This window comes from Poecile atricapillus, chromosome 6, assembly GCF_030490865.1.
Source record: "Poecile atricapillus isolate bPoeAtr1 chromosome 6, bPoeAtr1.hap1, whole genome shotgun sequence".
Lineage (NCBI taxonomy): Eukaryota > Metazoa > Chordata > Aves > Passeriformes > Paridae > Poecile > Poecile atricapillus.
The window spans coordinates 19,659,514-19,674,869 of NC_081254.1; the positions used below are offsets into that span (position 1 = coordinate 19,659,514).

General features: G+C 47.1%; 1 protein-coding gene across 1 annotated transcript; it reads right to left on the reverse strand.

Moving 5' to 3' along the window:
- Nucleotides 1–1,807: 1,807 nt before the first annotated feature.
- WNT8B (Wnt family member 8B) lies at nucleotides 1,808–13,700 on the reverse strand. Its single transcript, XM_058841446.1, has 6 exons — nucleotides 13,642–13,700; nucleotides 7,607–7,640; nucleotides 6,333–6,471; nucleotides 4,864–4,989; nucleotides 2,735–2,877; nucleotides 1,808–2,365 (listed from the first exon to the last, which is right to left on the reverse strand). Exons 1-6 carry the CDS (start codon nucleotides 13,698–13,700, stop codon nucleotides 1,808–1,810), a joined length of 1,059 nt encoding a protein of 352 aa, XP_058697429.1.
- Nucleotides 13,701–15,356: the final 1,656 nt, after the last annotated feature.

Consider the following 15,356-nt stretch of genomic DNA (forward strand, 5'->3'; position numbering starts at 1 on the left):
TCCCCGAGCACGGGCCAAAATTTCTTGCAATTTTTGAAAGGCTAGATTCTTGCTTGACAGGAATGCTCTTGCTCTGGTGAGACCCTAGGTCCAAATTCCTGCTCCCTGTGAGGCAGCCCAGAATCAAGGGACTAAATGATAATGAAGAGACAAATACAGGCTGCTGAGTGTCTTTAATATATCAGCTGTGTTGTGGGGAGCTGGACCCTGCCTGCCCCCCTCCCACCCCATTTCCTCCTGGCAGTTGCATTGCAGGTGGATGCATCCTCAAGCAAGCTCAGGAGAGAGAGCATCCTTTCCCCTCTTGGTAGGGGCTGAGGTTGTGCTGGCTGGATAGGTCTTCCTGCGCTCAGATGGGTAAGCAGTGTGTTTTAATCTCCAGGACTCTTAAATTTATACATACACATACAAAATGGGATGAAGGAACACCCAGCCACTTAGACACAGCATTTTGCAAGCACTTGGCTACTGATTTATTGCATTGGCTATTGGTTTACAAATAGTGGCTACAAGATGGATCTAATTGCTAGTAACAGCTCTGCTGGCTTCTCATCTGGCTAAAGGACACTTCAAACAGCAAAGTAGATTATATTATCGCAGCACAGGGGAAGATTGCTGTGGTGGTGCAGTGAACTTCTTCAAGTCCTGCAGCTCACAGCTTCTTACTTCCCTCCCCTAGCCTCAGTAAGGGAACAGAGATGCATCAACTAAATCTTCCAGCTGCTTGCTTAGCCTATAGAATATATACAATAAGTGGTAGAGGAAAAACTGTTATGTATACATCACAGTAACTGTGCAATAAATTAAACTTCAAAGTGCTTCACTTTCCTATTTACACCACCATTAAATAGTAACTGACATTATTTTCTCAGACTAGGAAGAAGTAGTTAGTTAGTTAGCTGACAGGATAAGAGTGTTTGGCAAGTACACCAGGACATGGGGGAGTAGGCTCAGCTTGGCAACTCCTCTCTGGGAGAGACTGGGAGGAAGGAGGTAGTGGAGAAGTGTGAGGGTGTCTTTATAGCATCAGTCAGGGGTTTTGATAGGAGTGCTGGCCTAAAAAGAGAGACCAGACCTGGCAGCTTGGAAGACACAGAGAAAGGATGTAAAAACCAAATGATGGAACCCTTTTTTTGGACAGCCGGGTAATGGGCAGGTCAAGCAGCAGTTTTGATCTTGCTGGTGCCATTTCAAATGCAAAGTAAAGCACTGGAGAGCTTAGTAAAGCTGTCAACTGGTGGGAAGCAAAGCTGTGGGGTTCCTGGAGGCTGGCTTGCTGAGAAAGGAGTTGCATGCCTTTTCTATTTCCTCGTAGTGTGGCCTGGGGTAACAACTCTTTTAGTACTTCTATATTTTAAAAGCCTCTTCTCATTTATGGATTACTGGTCTGAGTTGCCCAATTGGTGCCATCTCAGTTTACTTTTTATCTCACGTACTCAAAAGCCCAGAGTAGGTGCTTGTTTGGGGAACAGATAAGCTCAAAACTACGGGAGAGCCACCAAGACCTCCTATGTTTTCAGAGATAATGCCACAGCCACTGGATAGAGTAATACTGAGGTGAAGGAACCAAGTCTCACCTTGTTTTGTCAAGACTTGAAGGTCTCCCCAGAAGACATTACCCACTGCACTAGTGCCCTGTATGGGCAAGGCTTGAGCACTCATACAAGGCTCTTTTGCCTTGCCCAAGCCCCAGTGATGGAGCAGCGGGAATGAGACAAAACTATGCCAAACAGAAATGGTGCCAGGAGCTGATGGGAAAGGCAGGAGAGGAGAGGGACAGACAGGACTGTGGAGGAGCAGAAGCAAGTTAGAGCTTTCTCTTGAGCTTGCGGCTGGCTCCACCACCTCCACTCCGCTCCCTCTTCTCCTTGCGGACACAGAAGTACTTGGTGACCCGTTTGCGGCACTGCTCACAGCGCACAGCACAGCACCAGTGGAACTTGCAGTTGCAGCTGGACACCATCTCAGCTCGCCTCTCCTCCACAGCCAGCCCGCAGTCCCCGCACAGCCGCCGGCAGCTCCGCTTCTCCCACTTGCTGAGAGCCTTGCCCCGCTTAAGGCACTCCCTGCCCTCTGTGCCCAGCAGCCCCAGTGTCTTGTTCTCCAGGCAGTAGTCAGGAGAGTCTTCCAAATGGACCAGTTCCTTCTTGGAGATGGAACTGAAGGTCTCAGCAATGGCACCCCGGCTGGCAGCGCTGTTCCCTGCTCCCTGCAGCAAGTCCACCTTCAGGGCTTTGTGGTATCTCTCCTTGAGGTAAGTACCCACCTCCCGAAACTCGGGCAACTGCAGCCAGCAGGTCTGGGTGGTGCAGCTCCCCGACACACCATGGCATTTGCAAGTCCGCTTCATGGTCCCTTTCACTGCCTACAGGGTGAGCAGAGAGAGGGGTTCAAGAAAGAAAACCCAGAGAGGCTGTTTCTCTACTGCAATATATGCAGAAACATGGCTCCAGGCTCGTGGAGCAGCTTGGCATCAATTCTCCCTTCACAGATATGCTTTTCAACAGTACTCCCCTCCTTGAACTGGGAGAAAGAGGACTGCAGAAAGTCAACACTGTAACACACAGAAGCTTTGCTGCCTTAGAGCAGACATCATTGTACTGCTGCCATACCCCCAAGAAGCTGTTCCTTCTGGACATATGCTTTTAGCCACCTTTAATTGTGACTCTCCACAGTGAATATTTAGAGCCAATTTGGTACGCGCTATCAGCTCTGGAGGGAGAAAGGGGCTCACCTTTCTACCTGCCTCGTTGTTATGCAGGTTCATAGCAGCTCTGGCATCTTGTCCAGTCTCCAGGGCATCCACAAACTGCTTGGAAATAGCTTCCCCAAAGCCCACATTATCGCTGCAGCCTCCCCACAGCCAGCCTTGTCCCCCTAAGAAAGGAGATGAGATGTGTGCTGTCAAAAAACCTTCAGAAGTGATGGGAGGGAATGGAGGCTGTGGGGAAAATCCAGCTTTTCACTGCACAGTTCTCCTAGATTCCCTCCTGTTGAGTTCATGACATTTCTTCTGAGGCCTGGATATCAAGTGGCTCAGGCAGGCAGCAAAGGGGTTAGTTGTGTACAAAACAAATGCAGGGCTTTCCAGGCTTTCTATAGAGCAGGATTTAGAAGCTGTCAGTTATCATGCATTAGGCAGACATGCAGAAAAGCCTTTGGGTCTGGCCTTTGGGAGGTGATTAAAGAATCACCTCTCAAACCCTGACTTCAGCTGGTTCAGTGTGACTTGCAGGGACAGCATCTTGCTAACTTGGATTAATAAACTGGTGGAGACATCCTGGTCAGAGGCAACAGATTCCCCTCTGCCTAGAACAGCCCAGGCCTGGAACACGTGCATCCAGGAGGCCCTGGTTTTGGCACACCCAGAATTCTGAAATGATATTTGGCATCTTAGAAGGGTCTGATTTTCTAATTACCGTCAAGAAACAACAGAGTCAGTACAGAACTGTGAAATTACACAAAAATATGTGGAAGGTACTTTTCCTAACTGAGTGGGAGCTGAGTGGGACTGGAAAAACACCATGCAGTTTTTTCCTCCTAGAGAAAGATGCCAAATTATTAATGAAGATTTGAAATCTGTAACATTCTGACCCTGACATGCCACATCGGTACATCTTGGGAGTCATGGTTTAAAGGCCTTGTGCCCCTCTGGAAAGGCCAAGCCCTTGCCTGGACCTTCCCAGGGCATCATGATTCCCCCTCCCAGGGAAAGACACTAGTGTTTCATGGGAGGTGGGTAATTCCAGTGGATGATGCAGTCCCAATCAGGAACTGAGACTGAAGTAGGAAAACCTTTCACCAACTTGGATTCAGTCCAATGGCTGAATTGAATCATGCTGTTTTGGTCAAGCCCACAAGTTTCCTGTGCCTTACAAGGTTTTAAGTCCACAATGGAAAGTTTTTATTACAAACAAATCTATTTGGGGGAAAAGAAATGTGGCATGACTAACTTGGTTTTCCAGAGAAGATAGAATTTGATGAGTTGTTGCCCAAAAGTCTTGCCCTGCTAGAGACAGGCATTTCCAAACTTTGGGCACCTAAGCAGTAGTGGCTGTTTTCAAAACTATCAGCCAGTAAAGTAAATTACTAAATACTGGACACTCCAGAGGAGTTTGTCATAAAGTGACACATACTGACTACCTAGTGTGGCTGGGAAGGGCATGGCTTTTAAAATATTTTGATAATTTGAAATTTGACCTCTTTCTATTCAAAACAAAACCCCTAAATGTCAATGTTTTCTGTGAAAGCTGAGCAGAGAGCTGGAGTGGTGCAGTCTGGAGCTCCCTACCAGTAGCTGAGGGCCTGGATACTCTGTCATGTGATGGCTGTGTGCTGCCACAGTGATTCTCCTGGTTGAACTCTTGTGTGCCTGCCATGCTGACAAGTGAGAGAGAGGTTTATGAATGCCACCCTGCTTTTCCTCATGGTCATTGTGCTGTGGGGCCAACCTGGTCCTGCAGACCCTGGGAACCCTGAAGTCCCTGACCTGTGCTGCTATACCAAGATCATTCAGGTGCATGGCAACAGATCCACTCCTCTGCCTGTATGATAAAGTCATTCTCTCCATCAGCTTAAATAGAGTTCCTGATTTGAACCAGGGGTACTGCAACCCCTTCTACTTTCCTGCTCATTTAGAAGCTAATGGAAAGCATAAAAGAGCTTGGCTGGTGTAAACTGGAGGTGGCTCCATTAGCCTCCACAGAGCTACTTTGGTTTGAACCACAGAAGGCTCTGCTCTGAGCATTATTCCTGGTTGTGTGGACCAGGAAGGGGAAGTGTTTCTGCAAGCCTCAGTGGAGGAGAGAAGAGCTTCTCCTGCCACCCAGGACAAGTGAGGGGCAGTAGCTCATCTCTCCTTACCCAGTTGTCCATTGCGGGAGTCATCACAGCCACAGTTGTCAAAATCCCCCAGGCTGCAGTTCCGGGTCAGCGTGTACATGACGCCCGCAGAGCTGATGGCATGGACAAAGGCTGTTTCTCGGTTTGCTGTCAAGGGGGAATACAAAGAGAGCAGATGTGCAAAAGATTTCATGGCAAGGGCAGTGTTCGAAATAGTTCCTACCATGCAGGAATCTGCACAGGACATCTGCAGTGGGGAAGACTGGAGTGAAGAAGAGGCCCTACATGCCAGATTAGCTTAGTTTGGGCCTGAACCGCATGAAGATAGAAGCTGCAAATATGACCCAGACTGACTCATGCCATTTGAAAGAGTATGGATGAGATAGCACCTGGCTGTCTTTGTGGGAGCTCAACAGTGGTGAAATAGCACAGACAGCCAATGTTCCCCACCTCTCACTAACACACCCCCAACAGGAAGGGGTCCTTCCCCACAGTCCCCTCAAGCCTTACCTTCTGCTGAAAGGGCTTTGAGCAGTGACCATACCTATCCACCAGGATCAGTCTGGGAATCATCAGCTGGCTTCACTGAGCCTTTGGCTTTCATTTAATATCAGCAAGGTGTGGATCTGAGCACATAACATTGACAGGAATGATTTGAGGACCTTCTTGTGGTCTCAGAACGGGCCTTGTGCTGCAAATTCTTCTCAAGGCCCCACTTTGAAACCTTTGTCCACCTCTGCCTGGGGCTCTGGTCTCTTGTCTGCTGCCAGTCCCACTAGAGGCCTGAGGCTCTCCTCCACACACAGGTCCTGCTTTTACAGAACAGGTATGATCCCAGCCCAGCATCAAACATAAGTCTAGAGGGCCAGATATGCACCAAAGTATTTCCTGGTATTAATAGGCAAATAGGTAAGGAATAGGGTACAGTGACAATGACCACTGACCCATGACCTACAGTGGCCCAGGTCATGGATGCTGGATTTTTGCCTAGGGTGATTCTGGCATCTGGAAGATGTAGGAAGACTTTTCTCCTGCCTCTTTGCCAGAGCACAATCACTGATGAACTCTTTTCTGCTCCCTTTAGCCTTATCCCTCGGCTTGCTGTCCAGCCAGCCTGCACTGGTTCTCAGCCTCCCTGCGATGCTCTGGGACACCATCTAGGCATAGTGTGTCCAGCAGGCCATGTGCAGGTCAGGGGGGTGCATCCTTGTGGGGAGGCAGTTGTGTGAGGGTTGGTCCTGCACCAGCTGGGGTTCAGCAGGTCCATGGGTAAGGCTGGCATTGCAGGGAGGCCTTGGAGCTAGATCCCAGTGTATCTGGGAGATGATGGGTGAAGGAGTCCCCCGGTGAGATCCCTCTGGGGAATTCCTGGGAGAGGCACTTCCCCGGTGAGAATGGGGAAGAAAAGGAGGCACTTGGGAAGGGAGGGGGCCATGGGCTCTAACCTGTGGCAGGGGGGTCCCAGTAGTGGTATCCAATGCTTTCCTTACCACTGCGCAGCCCACCGTGGCTGGAGAGCTGCAGTGCCCTCTCCGGGCAGTTCCAGCGGTCCCAGGCGAACTGGAACTTGCACTCCTCGATGCCGCTCTGTGCCCCAGCTGCCACACTGCTGGAGTAGATGAGATAGGCCTAGGAGCAGAGCTGAGAGTCAGCACGGGGACAGTGCGTGTTTTCAACTGAAAGTAACCTGTGTGCCACCTTACAAAGACAAGATGTACTGAGCTCAGAAGGTCTGACAAGTTTGGCTTGCCTGGGAAGCTCCCCACTAGTAGCAGCAAACCCATTTTCTGCTGTGCTGGGTCAGAGCCTGAGCCTCCTGAGGGAGAAAGCTGAGCTCTTGGCTGCTAGCCACATTAGGAAATGTGCCGGCCAGCCTCTGCCATGGGTAACCCCTTATCTCTCCACCATGAGAGGAAACAGCTTTCTGCTCAGATTAGGGAGCTCCAGGCTGGCAGATGCCTCAACCTGCCTTCTTCATCACAGCCCATGGGGGAGAGCTAGTGCTTTGGGAGAAGGCTGCTCTACCAGTGTATTGGGAGCTGGATGGGCCTGGAGCTTTTCCTAGGGAATAGCCAGAACAAAATCTGGATAAATTTTACAACTGGTCCTGGCTAAGAAAAAAAGCCTCTGAAAGAGGAGCACAAGGATGTGAGGGGTCAATATGGAAAAAAGTCCTGGCAATTCTAGTTGTGCTCCTTGAGGAAGTGTGTTTTACAGGGCCTACAGAAAATACTTTCTGGCTGGATCAGTGTGGGCCCTGATGCCAACCTGATCCTCAGGAAGCAATATGTATTAGGTGAGAGCCTTGGCTGATGTCAATAGACAAATCTCCAGTATCTGGCCCCAACTAGCTTAAAAGAACCCCAGGTCAGCATTGCTCAGGGCTCATGCAGCCCAAAGAGCTCACAAGTTACAGTTCACAGCAAATCTTTCCTGGCCTTTCTCTGCCTTATTGCTGGAAATCTGGGGGTGAGGAGAGCTCTGGCCAAGGCTGGGTGTAGAGGACTGGGAAGGAGGAGACCCCTCTCTCTCCCTCCCTCCCTCCCTCCCTCCCTCCCTCCCTCCCTCCCTCCCTCCCTCCCTCCCTCCCTCCCTCCCTCCCTCCCTCCCTCCCTCCCTCCCTCCCTCCCTCCCTCCCTCCCTCCCTCCCTCCCTCCCTCCCTCCCTCCCTCCCTCCCTCCCTCCCTCCCTCCCTCTCTCCTTCCCTCCTTCCCTCCCTGGGTTTAGTGGAATCAGGAACAGAGATCAAAGGGATTTCTCTTACCTTGGGGCCCGTCATCAGGAAATTATTCACTGACCTGGAAGATAGAGACAGTGTCAGCAGGGAGGGGGTGATGGCGGAGGGGCCTGGGGAATGCCAGGCATCCCAGGGCTCTCCTCTCACTCCCCTACAGTCTGCCTGTCTCCTGGCTGCAGGCACCTCTGGTCTGTCCTTCATGTCCTCTTGCTGCTCCCTAAGAGACAGGACAGTGCTGTCCCCTTCTCCCCACCCTGCTCCCCTCAGTCAGGCTGTACTGGGCTGCAATTCCTTCATTGCTCTCTCCTTTTGCTTTCCTCTGCTCAGCTCCCTTTGTACCAATCCACCCATTATTTAGCTTTCCTGTTCCCCATGCCTTGCTTTTTATCTCACTTGACTAAACCCAGGGTAGTATTTTTCTCAGCCCCAGGAGTGGGACCATGCTGAGGGAAGGAGGGCATCACACCACTGCTCCTTTGCAGTATGTGTCCAGATGCATCTCTCCACATCACCGTCCCTTGTTTTTCTGTAGTGCTATGTCTGATTGCCCTCCTCTTGGTCAGGTTATGGCGATGACTGAACACAAATATACATGTCCTTCCCATCCTCCTGGACACTGTGTAGGGGACCCTGGGGATTTGGTGTGGGTGGAAGGTCCTAGACAAAATTAAGCTTTCTGGTGTTCCCACTGAAGGTGTGGAGGGATCACCTCCAAAGGTCAGGCAATGTGGCTTGTCTCCAGTACTATCTCTTTGGCCTTGCAGGACTGATGCTGTCTGGTCTGAGTCTTTCCCCAGTAAGACTGTTTCTGTGCAAATGGTCAGTCAGCATTAGGATTCCATATGATGCAGTGACCACCTGCAGGATTTGGAGAATGGCTGGGTGAATCCTGCTTAGCTGTGTCATGGCAGAAAGGACTGACACTTTGAAAGAGCCCAAGAGCCAACTCCAAATATCCCAAGTCAGAAATGAAGTAAGAAAAAAGAGAGTCTCCTAAAAATACTTAATTCTACTCTCTCCAGATTTGTAAAATAACACTCATCACTATCTCTGGTGTGTCTGTGGAGCCTTTTCCCTTCTGGAACCCATCATGTCAGAGAAATGGATGAGTGCTGTTATCACCCAGAGAGGACACTGAGGCCAGAGATGTGGAATGAGTGGACTGAGACTTTGCAGTGAGTGAGTGATTGGGAAAATGACAAGAGCATGCACTAATAGAAACTTGGCTCTTCACTTCTTCTCGAGATTATGTTCCGCTTCAAATAAGCCACAAGTATTCCCTTGTAAGGGAGAGAAAGATGCTGTCTTTTTGTGCTACAAATCCAACACAGACACTGTGGGGGGATCCCAGGGTGGGCTCAAGCACAGACAGAAGCAGGCACTGCCGTCCAAAGCTGAGGGTCAAAGTGCAGCCCTGCCATAGACACAGGGACAGACAGGGTGGCAGGGCTGGTGCCCAGACATCAGACATGTGAGAGATTGAGAGAGGATGCTGTCCTGCCTTGGAAAACCACTTGTGCAGTTAGCAAGCACACTACACCTCCACTAAAACTGCACCAAAGAGATCCTTTCTAAAGTACAGCACAAAAGGAGGTCTCATTATTTTAGCTTGGTCAAAATCACAAGAAACTTAATCTTTGCTGTTAGAGTTTAGAAAGAGTTAGGAGAATGAGTTTGCAACATTTCATTTTGGCAAGTCTAGCTTTCTTTTGTTTTGGTTTGTTTTTTTGTGGGTTTTTTGGTGAAAATGTGTTTATATTGATGAAGCTTGTTTTGGGAAAAATTCCCCTGGGTCAAAACAGGAGTGGGCTGTGCCAGGCACTGCAAGAACAGGAGATTCTTTCCCTTTGTTCCAGGCTTGGGATTCAGACCCGGCTGTGCTCCAGCCCCCATGGCTACTTTAGCATCAAGTCGATGGTTGTTTTGCAGAGGAATTTTCCTTTGGGAGCTGCTTCTGCATTGTACAGCTAATTAAATATTTCCTGGGACTTGGAGAGACGGCATCTGTAGCCGAGTGATTAGAGCATCGGGTGACCTGAATCACACAGGGCCATGAACCTGGTGCTAATCAGACTGTGTAAGCTCCATGGGTCCCCATCCTAACGCAACCGGCTAGCAGCATGAACAAGTCATTTTTCCATCTGGTTTCCCTTCTGTCCATTGCCTTGACCTTAAGTGCTTTGCTATGGGGACCACACTCAGGATGGTGTCAGTGTGAATCTGAGCCCCTGGTAGCAGCTGTGAGAAAACTCTGGTAAAATGCTCCTGCATAAGCAAGAGCTAGAAAATTGCAAGTCCTCTCTTATTTTGCTTTTGTCACCAAAACAAGAGATATATCCCATCTGCATTGTTTCCCATGTGGGTAGGAATACCCAAATTCACAGTGTATAGGAGGGATTTTGCCCAACCCCTTGGATTAGGAACATCTGAGAAGTAGAAAGGATGGCTTTAGGAGGAGGATCCACAACATTAGAGTTTACAGCAAACCAGCCTGTTAGCAGGAGTCAATTGACATGACTGCATTGAAGCAGAGGATCCCTTCCTTCCAGAATAAACTTCAAGGTTCACAAAAAGGCCAAGTTCAGGATATGCCAATTCTCTCTCTGCAGCTGAGCAAATGATACAGTAGCAATTTCCCAGCAGGATATTCTAAACAGTTTGTAAAGTCAGAGAGACAGAAGGCACTTTCCTTGAGCTCTCAGATCAACCGGCAGGCATGCTGCTGGCTGGGTTTGTAGGACTAAGACAAGTAAAGGATTCACAAAGTTTCAAGTGTTTGGTGCACTTGACTCCCCAGCATTTAACTCTTGTAACTTCAGGTGGGTTCAGGAGAAGGGGAGATGGGGCTGTCATATGGCTGGAGGCTGGTTGAAATTTTTCTTACTTGTGTTGGGTGCAAAGGAAAGATAATAATGGAGACAAAATCTGTGTGCTTTGTCTTTGTTCTTATAATTTAGCTAAGAAAAGTTTATCTCCCTTCTGTATATAGTCTCCTGTAAAGGCAGAGACCAATTAAGCCACTACTTACACAGATGTAGTACAATAGTGACAGTGTCTCTAGAATCATCTCTGTGCTGCAAATAGGAATTACTACCAACATCTCTCTTCATTATTTTCTTTGTAGTGTGATTTTTAAAAAGATATTATGTATTTATACTAAATTTTCATTTCATTGGAAAGGAAAGCAGAATGTAATACTAAACTAACTAAGCAGTAGCATTCATAGCTGATGTTAACCAGCCCAATTTTTTATTTTTTTTTGGGGTGATTTTTTGTATCACACACATGAAAAGAGACATTTAAAGTAATTTCTCTTCTTTTAGAAAGCTTAGGGGGTTTCTAGCTGTGTAAACCCCTTTCCCTCCATCTGCAAACTCCAGGACAGCACTACACAGACTGAAGTGGAGCAGGCTCATAGCTAAGCAGGTAGAGGGAGGAAACCCCTGAGTTCCTCTCCCCCTCCCCAGGCTGTGCAGGGCCCTGGCCAGGGCATGCTGCTTCCCTCAGTACAACTCTGAGTCTCCAGGTAAAAAGTAAATCTAGGGCAAGAGATTTGCATTAGCTCCAATATTAGCAAAATATCTCAAAGCTAGTGAATATCTTCAGTGGGAGTTTTCTATCATAGTTTCATTGAATCTGAAAGCAAAGAACACTGCCGAGCAGCTGTCCCATTATATTTTACTCATATCAAATACTAATAAGCCTCTGATAATTCTGTCTCAGTTACAACTTTAACCAATAACATCACACTCCCCAGTTTAGCACCACACTCCTCAGTTTATTATGTCCTAAGAGCCTTATCTAATCTCTCATTACAATATTTGTCTGATACCTTACCACCCACTCAGGCTCCTATGCTGCTGGTTCTGCTGTTTAGAAAATTATAAAGCTGGATTTACATCTTCACTGTCATTATTGTAAATAGAGAAAATGGATAGAATTTCCCTTTGGATCTGAGTTTTGTTCTCCATATGAGGTTATTAGAAAATCAGGGAGGCTGGAAACCAAAGGCAGTCCACAACTGAAGTGTAAAAACTACATTTAGAAGCAAACTACTGAGTTAGAGATCTTTGTATTATTCTCATGAGAGAGGAGACTGGGCAACAGCTCAATAACATTTAGAACTTTACTTCTTTTTTCTTAATTTTTCTCTATTTTGTTATATTTATTTTGAGGATTTTGTTCCTAAATGCAACCTGACACTTTGATCATCTAGAAATAATGCACTGGTTGAATGGTCCATTAAATGGTAATATCTAATCCACACTCAAAGAAGGGAAATGGCCACATATACATATATGTATATATAAACACTTGTTGTTGTTGTTCTATATTGCTCCCCGCCATGCTCCCATTCCCAGTACTATACAGGAAAAAAATGACATGTTGTGTTTTAAACTGTTGGATCAGATACAGAAAACCAGTACAAATTTCAAGCAGAATTATTTGATGATTCCCACAAATTCATCTTTTTTCTGCTTAAGAGTTAAGGGTCAGTGTCTGCAAAATGATAATTTCAAATAAAGTTTGTAATTTTCCTTTCTCTATGGAGCTCATGACCTGTGAGCAATGTGCAGAGAGAAGCGGGGTTGTCTTGCTCTATAAACTTTTCTCATAGATAAAAACTGCTGGGAGACAGGGAATTTAAACATCCAACTTTGGACTGAAAAAGTCTTGGATTTCCACATTTAGCTCTACTTCGTGCACTGAAATTTCTCTCCATTGAACTGTTTCTTTAAAATGTTGGGTTTTTTTCTTTTAACATATTCTAAAACTCTTTTTATTGAGTAAAGCAAGACACATACACAGGAAGAGCAGAAAAATAACAATAAAATCAGCATGAGCTCTTGCTTAGCCTTTCTGTAGAACATACATATTCCTCTTGTTCCAGAAGGGAGGTTTATCTTGAGTTTGCTGCTTTAGAGTATTTAGACATAAACAAGTTGTTTATATCTTCATATTCCTTTAATGAAGGGAATAAAAAATCTCTGAAAGAACATAAATTTCACTTCCAGACTAACAGGAATGAGTTCCCATTTACTTACTCTTTAGTTTGTCCTTTTGTAATTTTGAATTCTCTATCTGTGGTAATAACCCTAGAGATCTGCTATAGGGAAGGCAGGGGATTTTAGTAATTGAACGGTAAAAGACTTTCCTTGCCGTTAGAGATAAGTAACCTGCTGAGCAGATTCCCCAGGGCATCACAGCAACTGAGAAAAACGTTTGGGTACTCAGTAAAAATCACATAGGAAAAGTACCTGCAGAGACCATTTCCCTTTGGGAATGGGACTGATATATCCCACAAGGAATGATACGAGATTTGTTACAAGCATAATCTCTTTCTGCTCACCCTTAAAGAACTTTTTGGGAAATAAATATAACACTGCTCTCAGGACAAAGCAAGAGGTCCACAGGAGATGGCCACAGATTTGTGCACAGCAGAACTGGTCTGATGGGACTCAGGTGGTTGGAAACTGAGCTCTAGCAATCACCGTAGCAAAAGCTTCTCTCCGGGAATTCCTAATACATTAATTTCAGACATGTATTTCTGACCCTGTGTGTGCCAAGGAGCTTGGCTCTCAGGCTGCTCATCCAGAGTGACACTTCTGTGGATCTAACTCACCCCTGCGGGCTCTGAGCTCTTAATCACAGACTGTCCTCTTTGGGGAGCGTGAGAGAAGCCCCACTTGATTTAATTAAGACAGGAGACAAGCTGACTGGGAGCCTTTGGAAAAACAGAAGTCTCTAACTCTTCCATTGGGTTATCTTCCCAGTTGAAAGTGAGGGGCTAGGTCTCAGCATCCACTCTCCTCTATTTTACCCCAGCTTACAATCTGGCTGTTAGTTATTTTTGGGAGGTGCAGGGAAAAAGGGGAGTTTCATAGATCTAACCTCTCTGCCAATTAGTGTGTAGGGACTTGGTTAAATATCTGTTGCCATTAAAGACAGAACTGAGATAAGTGAGAAAGAGGAGACGTTTAGGAAAGTAAAGAGGAATTTCCTTAGGGTATCTGGGAAGAACACCTGCCTGTGACACAGACTGAGATGCTCTTGATACTCACCAGGCATAGCAGGACTGGAAGAAGGGAATGAGGAAGAAGATGCCCAGATAAGGGTCCATGTGAAATATAAAATCCAAATAAAGAGGGAGAAAGGAGATCCTAAAAAAAAAACCCAAACTTGGATACCACCACCACCAAAGAAAAGGAAAAATAAAAAGAAGCACAACTAATTTAGGGAAGGGATGGAGTTATTTTCCACCCGGGAGTCCTGGTGTGATGAAGAGGCGGATGCCTCCTGAATCCCACCTTCTGCAAAGGATAACCAATCCTAAAGTAAGAGCTAAAGGGGGCTGGTGAAATGGAGCCGCAGAACTTCCTAAGAAGAGATTATCTACTTAATTAAAGATTTTTTTTCCCCTAAGTCCTTCAGCCAATCAGGACTCAAGTGCCAGAGAGAGATTGAACTGATGAAAAGAACACCCCAGGTTCCTCGAAGACAAATGCACCACGAAAGGGATAAGAGGGAGGGAAAAGGGGGGGAAAGAAAAAAAAGAGAGGAAAAAAAGAGAGAGAGGGATAAAGAAAGAGACAGCAAATCCCTTAAAATAATCACTAGATTCAATCTCCATCAGCACTACCCTGGCTCTCCATTCCCGGCAAAGGCAACTGGAAGGGCTGCTTTTGAAGTGTCCTCTCCTCCTCCTGCTTTGGAGACGCTGCTGAGATGGGGTGCACTGGGTGCTTTGGGGTGAGGGGTTTGGGTTCAGACTGTCTGCATCTGCTGCTTGGGTCACAGAGATATGTGATCATTGTCTCTGCCTCAGTATCCCCCAGAAGTTTAAGGGGATCAAGGCCAGTTCCTACCTCCATCTGCTTCTCTTTCATCATGGTGACCTGCTCTTTTTTCCCACCTCCTATTTACATCAGGTCATCCTCACCCCAGGAGAAAAGCCTCTGACTAAACTTTCTTATTCCCCCTTAATTTTTTGCTTTTGGCATTTTCTATAAAGTCCATGGGAGGGTGTCTTTGGTTTGGAAGGGTTAGCAGTCTCTCACTGAGGGCTTATCCCAGGCCAACAGCTGCTGGAGCTGCAGCATCCAGCCTGTGGCAGCTGGCCACATGAGACACCCCAGTTACTGTCACAGCATCCACCACAGATACCCTGACTGGCCCTAAATCAATATGACCGGTCATATCACCATGTCCCAAAGCCATAGGAAGATCTTTTCCACACTATACAATTGAATTTTGTGCTGTGGATATGATCACCCAAAACATGGGCTGAGACCAGTCAAACTCATTTCATCCAGGGCACAGCTACCATGCTGGACTGAGGCAGGATTTGAGGAGGACTGAAATCGTGTGGCTGAGCCATCAGGCAGGGCTGGCCAGAGGTTGAGCTTTGCTTGGGGACACTTCAGGTGGACAAAAGTCTCTCCTGAGTTGCACAGTCTTAGGAAAGGAACACTGCCCAGCAGAGACTTGCTTTCTGATGGATTTTGGTCGTCTCACACTGAGCCCAGCTATGCTTAAGTCAGGGAGCCCTGGCCAGGTATGGCACATAGGACACTACTGGCAAAACACTACCTTTGCCCAGAGGGCTGCCTGTCCAGCCAGGGCACCCCTTCACCCCAAGCATGGCTGGGCAGTTTGTGGGCACCTAGAGGAGAAGAAAATACAGGTGGCAGCAATTTATCCCAGGGCTAGCTGTGCCCCCAGCTGTGTCCTACTACAGCAAGACTGATGGTATTTGCACTCATTAAAATGCCAGGTC